The 11962-nt window shown below is 39.9% G+C and overlaps 1 protein-coding gene across 1 annotated transcript in view; it reads left to right on the top strand.

The window, feature by feature from the left end:
• Window positions 1-11962, top strand: part of MAGI1 (membrane associated guanylate kinase, WW and PDZ domain containing 1) — a 915229-nt gene that overhangs the window by 864548 nt on the left and 38719 nt on the right. Inside the window, exon 13 of the mRNA XM_042781953.1 lies at window positions 8215-8246. Coding sequence (XP_042637887.1) covers window positions 8215-8246 — 32 coding nt within the window. The remainder of the gene's footprint in view (window positions 1-8214; window positions 8247-11962) is intronic.

Below are 11962 nucleotides of genomic sequence, written 5' to 3'. Positions count from 1 at the left end.
TTCATTGTCCAGTTTTTTTTTTTTTTTTTTAATTTTCATTGTGATTTAGGTGAAAGTTTACAGAGCAAATTCACTTTCCATACAATAGCTCACATACACTTTATCTCATGACATTGACTACAGTTTACCACGATGCAACAGCTTCCCTCCCACTTCCTCCCCATAGTTACCTCTTCCCTCTGTCTTTCCCTCCTATGCATTCCTGGCCCCCAAGCTGTCTCCCTTTGCATACACCGCCCTTCTATTCTCCCATGCTTGATCTCTCCAAGGAGTGTTTCAACCTATTGTAAATGTTCAGGTCAAATGCCTGTCTTTTGTTTGGATGGAAGCCACAGCAGTGGGTTCAATTCCAGACCTAAAGGGCAACTAGGAGCCATTGTCTCAGGGGTTCCATCAGGGTCTGTCAGACCCACAAACCTGGTCCTTTTTTTTAAAAAAAAAAATTAATTTTTAATGATTTTGAATTTTGTTCCTCATTATTCTCCCACTCTATCCCATTCTATCCAGTATCTCCTACAGAGATCCCCCTCTGTGTGGTTGACAGTGGTAGCTGGGCACCATCTAGTTCTTCTGGTCTCATAGTTGTATAGGCTGAGGATAGCATGGTGTACCAGTCTCTTGGACTAATTGTTTCCATGTGTCTTTGGTTTTCTTCGTTCTTCTTTGCTCTGTATTAGAGACCCATTGTTGCATCTAGCTGGCTGCTTGCAAGCTTTTAAGATCCCATTTGCTACACACCAAAGTAGGATATGGAACAATATTTTGTGTAGTATGTTATGCCAATTGAGCTTGATGTCCCGTGCATCATTGTCCAGCTTTTATGTGCATACAGGGCTATTGAAAATACAGTGGCTTGGGTCAAGTGCACCTTAGTCTTTGAAGTGACATCTTTTCTCTTCAACACCCCAAAGAGGGCAACAGATTTGCCCAGTTGTCTGATGTCTTGACTGCTGCTTCCATGAGTGTTGATTGTTGATCTAAGTAAAATGAAATCCTTGACAACCTCAGTCTTTTCTCCATTTATCGTAATGTTGCTTATTGGCCCAGTTGTAAGTTTTGTTTTCTTTATGTTGAGGTGTAATCCACAGTGTAGTCTTTGATCTTCATCAGTAAATACTTCAAGTCACCTTCACTTTCAACAAGAAAGATTGTGCCATTCTGCATATCACAGGTTGTTAATGAGTCTTCTTCCAGTGGGGATGTGATGTTACTCTTCATACAGTCCAGCTTTGGGGATTATTTGCTCAGCATACAGATTGAATAGGTATGGTGAAAGGATACAACCCTGATGCACACATTTTCTGATTTTAAACCATTCAATATCCCCTTGTTCTGTTTGAATGACTGCCTCTTGGTCTTTGTACGGTTCCTCATTAGCACAACTCATTGTTCTGGAATTTCCATTCTTCACAATGTTACCCATAATGTGTTATGATTCACACAGTTGAATGTTTTTGCATAGTCAATAAAGTGCAGGTAAACATCTTATTAGTATTATTTACTTTCAATCAAGATTCATCTGACATCAGCAGTGATATCTCTCATTCTGCACCTTCTTCTGAATGCAGCTTGAATTTCTGGCAAGTCCCTGTCAATATGCTGCTACAACCATTTTTAAAATTATCTTCAGCAAGATTTAACTTGTGTGTGATTTTAATGATATTGTTGAATAATTTCCACATTCTGTTGGATTGCCTTTCTTTGTAATGAGCACAAATATGGATCTCTTCCAGTCATTTGACCAGGTAGCTATCTTCCAAATTTCTTGGCATAGATGAGTGAGTGCTTCAACACTGCATCTTTTTATTAAAACATCTCAGTGATTATTCTGTCATTTCCTAGAGCCTTGTTTTTCACCAATTCCTTCAGTGCAGCTTAGACTTCTCCCTTCAGTACCACTGGTTCTTGATCATACACTACCTCCTGAAATGGCTAAACATTGACTAATTCTTTTTGGTACAGTGACTTTGTGTATTCCTTCCATCATCTTTTGATGTTTCCTGCATCGTTTAATATTTTCCCTTGAGAATCCTTCAATATTGTAACTCATGGCTTGAATATTTTCTTTGCTTCTTTCAGCTTGAGAAATGCTGAGCATGTTCTTCCCTTTTGGTTTTCTAACTCCAGGTCTTTGTACATTTCATTATAATACTGTCCTTTGTCTGCTCAAGCCACCCTTTGAAATTTTCTTTCCAGCTCTCCTCTCTCATCATGTCTTTGATTCACTTTAGCCACTCTCCATTCAACAGCAAGTTTCAGAGTCTCTTCTGACATCCATTTTGGTCTTTTCCTCCTTTCTTTTTAATGACCTTTTGCTTTCTTCATGTATGATGTCCTTGATGTCATCCACAAGTGCTCTGATCTTCAGTCATTGGTGTTAAATTCTTCAAATGTCTTCTTCAGATTGTTTCTAAATTCAAAGGGAATATATTCAAGGTTGTATTTTGGCTCTCATGGACTTCTTTTAATTGTCTTCAGCTTCAACTTGATCTTGCATATGAGCAACTGATCATTTTCTCTATAGTCAGTTCCTCGCTTTGCTCTGACTGATGATACTGAGCTTTTCCATAGCCTCTTTCCACAGATGTAGTCAGTCTGATTCCTGTGTATTCCATCTGCTGAGGTCCGTATGTAAAGCACCATTTGTACTGTTGAAAAAAGGTATATTTAATGTCAGTCGTTAGTCTTGCAAAATTCTGTCATGAGATCTCCAGTGTCATTTTTGTCAAAAAGGCCATATTTTCCAACTACTGGTGCTTCTTTTTTTCCAACTTTTGGATTCCAATCACAGTAGTTATCAGTACATCTTGATTGCATGTTTGGTCAATTTCAGACTCCAGAAGTTCCTTCATTTAGGGCCATTCATTGATAGATTTTAGAAAACAGAGGAAGCTAATGAATGGGGTCTGAGATCAAAATATGTTCAAAAAAGAGTACTGGTATCTTCTTTAGTATTTAATGCTGGCTCCTGAGTTAATCTCTTTTCAGTGGTCTCTGCTAAGTAACAAACTTTGTTGCTGTTGTTATGTGCTATGGAGATTGCTATGACTCATAGCAATCCCTCCTTGGGTTTCCGGAGTGGTATCACTATGGAAATAGATTGCCCAACCTTCCTTCCAAAGAGTGGCTGGTGGATTTGAACCACCAGCCTTCTAGTTAGCAGTCAAGTGCCTTAGGCATGAGGCTACCAGAGCTCCTAAGTAACTAACTAGCCCTATCTCTCTAGCACAGTACTCTGCTTCTCTCACATTGTGGTATGTGATCCAGCTCTGGTAAAGGTTTTAACACCCATTTTGCTTTGCAAAGCTCTAAAGAAGCCCTTAGTTTCAATGTCTTGTGGATTGAGAACATAGCATTTGGTAGGATGCTGAGAAAGAATCCAAAATATTTCCATTTTCATAATAAATTAAAACCAATGATTTTGCATCATTTATCTGTAGATCTACAATGACTTTAGGATGCATCCTTTCAAAGCTCTGTCTGTTTTTCTTGATTCTTTTAGTTAGTGGGTTTGTTTGGCATTCTCACTTCCTGTAAGCCTGGGATATCTTTGATCCAGAGAAGTCTAATCCATTTCCCAGCAACTCATGTTTTGTTCATCTTAGTCCTGAAATGCAGTAATTGGTTTCTTTGAGGGTTTTCCTGATAGCTCAGCTGAGCTATCGTACTTCTTCCTTATTTCCATTTAGTTAGGAGGACAAGCACAAGTCTTAATCTCAATAGGGTGCTTAGAGAGACCATATGTGTGTATATTCAATTTGGGGAATAAAAGCAATTCTTAGAGATTGTAGAAGTTGGTGAGGGCTCTGGAGATTTAAAAATGCAATAAAAGGTTCTAGAACTTGCTACATTCATCTTCCTTAGAAAGGCAGTTTAGAGTTTGTTTATTATGGTCTCTGTGTATATGTATATTTATAAATAAATAAAGCTTTTCTTGTTGTAGAAGATACTACAATAGGTAACAGAGTTATCCATCATCTCACTAGGCAAAGAAAACACTCTTTTGGTATATGACCTTCTAGTCTTTGTTTCCACATGCATATGTGTTCTGTTACATTTTCACATAAATTATTTGTGTACAAGTGTTATAAAACTTTGCCATTTAATTATATGAGAACATGTTTGTGGGATTGTTTATGGCCTTGATATTTGAAGGGAAAAAGATTTTTCCTCCTCAAGTTAATTGGTCAGGTTTCAACCACTAGAAGAGAATTTGCCATTTGTTTTCTCCAAAGGACACCTTTTTCATGGGGTACTTCAGAGATTCAGGTCTCAAGCTTTTCACACCCCTGTTGATCACACTTAGACTCACACTTTGAAGATGCACTTCCTCCTAAAAGTTTCCTAGGGTCCCTTTGAAGTGGCATTTGCTGCCTTCTAGGTTCTGAGAGCAAATGGTGCCATCTTTGAACTTTTTCTTTTGCTTCTTGTGAACTCTCCCCTTCCTTATTCTGAATGGGCCAGATGAGCCCATTAAGATAGGTGCTGATGCTGCCCACATGCCTTGTATGTAATAAGTGGCACTGTTTACATAACTCGAGCTTCATGCTGCACAGGGGACACTGTGAGTATTTGTGCTGTGGAAAACCACCAACATAGCATGAAGTGTGGGCTCGTGCTGATTGCTATAGTACATCCAGCACTGAATGGCATGCAGTTGAGTCTAGCTGGACAAGAGCTGAAGCCTGTGATTCCTAGGACTTGGAGAATTCTGCCAAGCCGGGACCTTTTGACTGCTTTCTCTTAGGTTTCCCAGTTGTTTTTAATCCCTCTGAATAGTTTTGGCTAAAATAAATTATAAATTGTAAAATGGAGGTTTGTTCTAGCATTCATATTTATTAGATTTTAAGATTTAATGACCATCTGCACCTAAAGCAAATCTTTGATTTCTTTTTCAAAAAAGCACTCAAGTGGAGTCTCTTGATTTTGACTATTTAAATTTTAATTTGTGGTTCTGTTGAAGGTGTGGCCTTTTAAAACTAAGAGCTCAGGCAACTAAATAACAAAGAGGAACAAATTCCTCTTTAACTTAATATGTGTGTGTGTGTGTGTGTGTATTGTTTTTCTTCTTCTTTGTTGTAAATCACAACTTGTGTTGATTCAACTGGGATATTTTGAAATATTTCATGGATTGCTTCCTCAGAGGAAACAACATAGATGGTATAATTGATTACCCTCTTGTTCTTCAGACCAGTTAATTTTGTACAGTTAACAGTGGAAGGGCTGTTAGTTACTTAATGCTTATTTTTAAATTAATATTTTATTACCTTAGTGAGATATTAATATGCTCTTCTTTAAAAGGAATTCTAGATAAGGCTAAAGTCTCCTTAAACTAGTCCCTAATCCCTGCCCCATCCCCTCCCCTCATTTCTCTTTTGTTTACATATGTATAGAAAGAAAAAGTTTGTGTGTGTGTATATGTGTGTGTGTTTGAGTGTGTTTAACACCTGTACACTACTATACCTGCTGTGCTGCAACATAATGTTTTCACTTAGTAGTATGTTTCGGAGATTATCTATGTTTTTCTCCATAGGGATAGCTCATTCCCTTTAACCTCTGCAGACTGCTCTGTAGGTTGGCTGTCCCACAGTTTTTTGCAGAACTTCCAGTGGTTTCCGATTTTCTCTATACCAGCAATGCTACAATGGACATCTTTGTCCATGCACTGTTAAATGGGTGTGTCAGTGTTTGTGAGAGAGAATGAAAGTGCCCTTTATTTTATGTGTGAAAATCCTAAAGAGACAGAGAATTAAGACTGGTAATGTAAGTTAATAGTAGCAGATTGTGGATTGAAACCATTTTCCTTGACCCCTACCTAGTTGGACTTGAAAGTTTTGTAGGTCATCAGGTTATTGGGCAGAGTCATGTCCATTAAAACTAAATGCCATGAGACTTGCAAACTCCTTTTAACTAATTAACTATTAATTAGGGAAAAAATCTGAATTTAAAGATATATAATTCTCAAGTGTTGTACAGTGACCCACACTAATATAAACTTGATGAAATTCCTTAATGAAATTATATCAACAAACAAATAACATTTAATAATTATTGTTAAGAATAATGACATATCCAAGTTTGATCAGTTATTCTTATGCACCATTAAAATACCTCCTAAAGTTATTTGTATATTTTTATACACTTAGCACTTGATTTTCTCTAGGAGCTCTGGTAGCATAGTGCCTAAGGCACTTGACCGCTAACCAGAAGGCTGGCAGTTCAAACCTACCAGCCATGCCTCGGAAGAAAGGTTGGGCAATCTACTTCCATAGCGATACCGCCTCGGAAACCCAAAGAGGGGTCGCTGTGAGTCGGGTCCAAATCCAAGGCACATAACAACACAACAACAACAGCAATTGATTTTCTCCAATTGGAGCAAGATAACTGTTTTCTTTCTAAATGATCTGAATTAGCAAAGGAAGGTGAAAGGGATGAACATTAGAGTGGTCTACTTTGTAACAGATATGAGGCTTTTAAACATTTTGTCTCTTTTAATTATCCTAACAATCTCATGAAATGAGTCTTATATCATATATGAAGAAACTGAAGCATAGAGGGCTTTAAAGTGACTTGTTGAACCTTGCCTATTGGAGTTTGCCAGACTTGAAAGAGAAATAATGCTGTGCACTATATTATGGTTTCCTTAAATATGTCCTTTAGACCCCCTGTGTTGGAATCTCTGGGAATATTTATCAATGCTGTAGATTCTTGGGCCACTGAGGGTGAGGCCTGGAACTCTGCATTTTTAACAAGCAGCCAAGTGTTCCTTATTCACACTGAAGCCTGAGTGCTAGTCTGCCAGTTCTTGGTGACCTCTTTTTGGCAACGTGATGAGCCAAGCCAGATGAGTGCCCCTAAATGCCTTTTAGGATGAGTAATTCTCATCATGCCTCACTTGCAGTGGGTGTGTTAGCAGTGGTCATCTGGGTGGCTCCCCCTTTCCTCACCTACTTCTGTTTTTTTGATTACTTGTGCTAAACTTAGCATGGCTCATGGTGTCACAAGTTGCTTCCAAAAGAATTCTTATCATCATGGTACATAAGCATCATTTTCTAAAAGAGGTTGACATTTCCAATGCAAAAATAATCAGATCCCAAGTTATCTTTTGCGCTTTATATGATGGAATCTGCATTTTTGCTTTCTAATGCCTTCTCAACATACAGACATAAAAAGGGGGAGGGAAGCCTCTTACAGAAACTATTATTTTAGAAACACAAATAGGGGTTTTACTTCCCTTTCCAGCCTCCTTCCCTGCACTGCCCTGGTGTAGATTTCCCAGAAGTCTTCCCCTAATTGCTACTGACTCTCCTGGGAGTGAGATCGGAGTCCCTTCCAGATCAAGTCCTCCCAAGAGTACAGGCTTTTGGAGTAGTCAGCTAGGTTCAATGACCACCCTTGTTACCGATGCCTTCCTCTTTCTATGATTATCTTTTCTGATCAGCTCTGTGAAATTTCTCTCCTTCACTCGCATACTATATGCTTTCTCCTGAGGGGCTTGACCAAGCTCACGTCCTTCCCAACAAGCTGAATAGGCGATTGCTTGGATGACTGACAGCTACCAAGAGGTGTACTGTGAACCAGAGAGATCTAAGACCACTTTGGATTTGTGTTCATATTTTATCCTTCTGTGCTGGCAAAAGAGCATCTGTCTTTGTTTTGGTGTTCAGCTCATCCAAATAAAGAAGGCGTTTCCTCTCCTGAAAGGCAGACTAAAAAGAGAAAAAAGAGGGCAAGAAAAAGGAACAAAAATAAAAATCGTTTTAACCATGTACTCCTTTGAAACTAAATATATACCTCTTCCACTGTTCTGATTGGTCCGCTGCCATTGACAAGTGGATCGTGTGGAAAGGAAATATCCTGGACTTAATTGTAAGTTAAGTCTCTCTTAATCTAGAAGAGCATTTGAGATTCTGTCCAAGTGTTCAATTTCCCAGGCCGCTGAGGTCTGTGAATTTCTTTTCCCAGCCTCCAGGCTGCTGCAGTACAAGTCAGCATAGCTAATGCAGATAGATCTCCTGCCTCTCGCTCTCCTCCTCCCACTGCTTTGATTCGATATGAACAGCCTGGTAACTCCGATGCTGGGGAGAAATCTGACATAACTCTGCAGATGGCTAGGTTGCCATGAAACACCTGGGAATTGTTCTTTAAGGAAAAGGTAACATTTATATGCTAATGATGTCTTTTCCCTCTCCCCTCCTTGTTGCATTTTTCCAGGGCTGCCAGTTCCAAAGAAGAGCCCAAAGTCGGTAAGGACTTGTCAGTTACTTGGTGCTTTTTTTTTTTTTTTTGGGTGGGGAGGGAGTTGGTGGGAGAGGATGCTATCTGGCTTGACTTCACTAAATGTGTTTTAGAGTGGATGGGGAAGACAGGAGCCGAGGCTCATTGTGTTAAGTTCCCGGGAATCTGTTTGGTATGGAAGGTACTTGGGCTTGTCTTTAACTGTATGGTGATTTGTGAGCAGGCTGCAGGAGCTGGGATAAAATGCATGTTTGCAGTCTTCTCTGTATAAACGCATGGTGACTCTCCTACTAATGGATGAGTTTCTTAGCTGTTTTAACTTAATAGAAATGCCATTGTTTCTTTTGGGAGGAGGGAAAAAAAAAAAAAAAAAAGCTCCACCTTCTTCCTGGGTAGCACTGCTCTCAACTGGTGTTTCTAGCCATTCACAGGGGTAAATTTTCTCCCTAAGCTTTTTTATGCACTGGTGGATGTATTACTTACAAAAGAACAAGCCTGTGGGTTTAGGGCAGAATTTCTCTGCCTTGTATATATGGCCATGCTCAGATGGAGCAATATTCACTGCCCCAGCACTGAGAATAAGACATTTCCTAGCTGTGGAAATGCCCTTTGTTGTTTTGCTAGCTTTAGCAGCATTATGCTGCAGGTATAGGATTCTTTCAAAAAAAAAAAAAAAAAATCAATGTTTTGCTGTCCTTTCTAATCTGGTTTCCCTGAAGATGCATTACCTAGTTGACATGTTAGCTAATAGCTTAGAGGCTGTAGTGTTTTCTTGGTGGTATGGGCTTCTGCTCCCCAAACACATTGAAATGCTATGGAAAAACTCAAAATCTGGGACTTGGATGCCTGTGAAATTGATCTGGGTGCAAGAGGCTTCCCAATTTGTTAACACTAGGATAAGGGGGTGTGGTGGGGTTTCCTGTAGCTAAGAAGATTTGGGGGAGGGAAGAATGTATAGCTTTCTGCCACTTGGGAAAGGAGAACCCTTGAAACTTTGCAGCTCATGGCACTGCAGCTGATTTCCTTCCACCTGTCTCCAAGCCTAGCAGCAAGATTTGGAAGTTTTATCAAGGAGATGAGAGAGGGAGCTTCCTGCATTTTGAAGCCCTGCTCCTAAGTTCTCCAAAGAGAAAAACTGGCAATAATTGATGTGATTTCAATGGCACAGTGCCGTGGTGATTGGAACATGTGACTTTGGGGATGATTCTGTTGTCAGTGTATATTAGTGTCCAGGGAGAAAAGTGCTGGTTGGTGCCCACACTGGAACCACAGAGATGTGAACTCCTGTGTGTGTGTGTGCGCGCGCATGTGTGTGCATACGCACGTGCGTGTATGTGCATCTGTCCCTGGGACATAGTAACCCATTCAGCCTTCAGAAAACATAGAGGCAAATCCAGAAGCTATGTCTTATGAGCTTAAATTAGCATGAGCCCTCTTTTCTTTTCCTCCTCCCCAAAACATACCGTGTTAATGCATGGACTCATTTTACACACCCCACGGGGAACAGAGTCTTTACAAGGACCAGGTTGGGGGAGAAACAGGTAGCATGACATCAGGTAGCATGGTTCTCTTTTTGTTTTGCATCCCATTTAAACTTATTGTGCATAGGAATCTCTGTAGATTCATTTGTTTCTCTTTGGCCCCAAAAGTGTTTGGAATTACTGCTGAACTCAAAGGGGATCAAATGGGTATAAGCCTGCATTCACCAAGTCAGTTAAAAGAATTGCCTATGACAGTTTATTTTTGTAGAAGTCATGTCATTAGCAAGCAGCAAGCCAATTACTCAGGCTGCATTCCTAGGAAAAAAAAGCTCTCTTAACTGCTTTACCCACAATCTGCTGGCTCTTAATTACCACAAGCTAAGAGAGTGGTGTGCTGCTGGGTTAGGCAGGAACAGGCCCCCCCAGCTTGGGGCTTGTCCTTGTCCAATTTCTGTGCCAGGACAGGGATGATGGTTTTCACAGCATTGCTGGCACACCCTGGCAGCTGCTGTACAAAACGTGGGGGATATCAGCCAAAGTCGGTCCTTGCCAGTAGAGCATTCCTCGCATCTGTGATCAGTGGGAGCTCTGTACAGGTGGGTTGAAAGCTGTTTCCTTCTCTCAGTTTGAATTTTGATGATGTCCTGCCAGAGAGACAGATGATGATGGGATTTTTCTGGTGAGGTGGGAGAGAATCCATGGGGAGGCTGGATGCCATGGCTCCAGAATGCCGTTCCCTTAATGACAGTGGGGATCAGTTATGCAGTCTGCGTAATTACATGCACACGGATTGTGCCTGGGTTGTGAGATGCTTAGATTTACCAAAAGCTCTGAGCATACTATCTCTTAACCTAGGAACCATGCTTTTTTCTTTCTTAGATGTTCCTCACAATGTTGGCTTGCTTGTGTGACTGACAGCTTCCTTTTGCCCTCATACCTATTAATTAATTTATTATTGGGTAATGTTTCAATAATTTATTAGTTGTGTTTTTATTAGCACAGAAGGACTTGTCTTTTTTAACTGGTTTCCCTTCCTGAATAGTCTCTACACCTTATTCTTAATAAGCAATTTAAATAAATAAATTTAGTTTAAAATACATTTAGCTTAAATGTTGAATTTGTGGTTTATATACTCATTCAGGACAATGGCAGTATCTTATAACAATTATTAACTTAATACCTTCCATAGCATTAGGGATTTATTTACCAAATGGCAGGGACAACACTAAGACATATTTGCTGTCAGGTTTTAGACCTCTCTGGGAAAATTATTCCATGGTCCAACTTAATCATCCTGACCAGAAACATACTTAACTGAGAATCTCAGTCTACATCACACACAAGGACCTTGTGCATGAGAATTTAAAATACCAAATGTCACACCAAATCCTTGATTTTAAGTCAGCATCTACCTGTTTTTCTATTTGTTCATTTCCCAACTGTCCCTTCCCTTTCTCCTTTCCTTCATCCATCTGACCATTCATCTATCATCCATCTATCTGTCCCTCCAGCCATTCATTCATATGTCCATTCATCCATCCTTGCATTCATCATTCACTCATCTGTCTATCCATTCATCCATTCCACTATCCTTTGTCTCTCAAACTGATATTAAGAGCCTACTATGTGTCAGATTCCATGTGAAGCACTGGAAATATTATCATAAATAAGATTGTCACAGTGCCTTTCTTAGAAACAATTTATTGATTGCTCAGCACAATAGTTTATGCATTCATTCATTCCATCCACAAGTACTGTTGAGTGCCTTCTCTTTGTCAGACCCAGTGCCAGCAAGTAACAGGAACTGAAACAAAAAAAAATTCCTGCCTTTCTGGAAATGGGAAGAGACAAACAAATGAGCAGGCAGATCTATGCAGCCCCTCACCTCTTGGGTCAGGTGAGCATGTACTTTTAAGAGTTAACAAATATAACACAGAACCAAGTACAAGGATCATTGTGCTCTTAATGACAATAACCTAAATTAACTAGTCATACCAAAAAAAGCCAAACTCACTGCCGTCAAATTGGTTCTGACTCCTAACGACCCCTCCTTTGGGTTTCCAAGGCAGTATCACTACGGAAATAAATTGCCCAACCTTCCTTCTGAGGAGTGGCTGGGGGTTTGAACTGCCAGCCTTCTGGTTAGAAGTCAAATGCCTTAAGCACTACATCACCAAAGCTCCTAGTAGTCCCGCAGAGCCATAAAAAAGACCCAAGATCAAGTTAGATGCTGTGACTGAGCT

This window comes from Orycteropus afer, unplaced genomic scaffold (genome assembly GCF_000298275.1).
Source record: "Orycteropus afer afer isolate SDZICR_OR568_19922 unplaced genomic scaffold, OryAfe1.0 scaffold00201, whole genome shotgun sequence".
Taxonomy (NCBI): domain Eukaryota; kingdom Metazoa; phylum Chordata; class Mammalia; order Tubulidentata; family Orycteropodidae; genus Orycteropus; species Orycteropus afer.
Note: the sequence above shows the minus strand (reverse complement) of the source record. Positions and strands in the feature narration are given on the sequence as shown.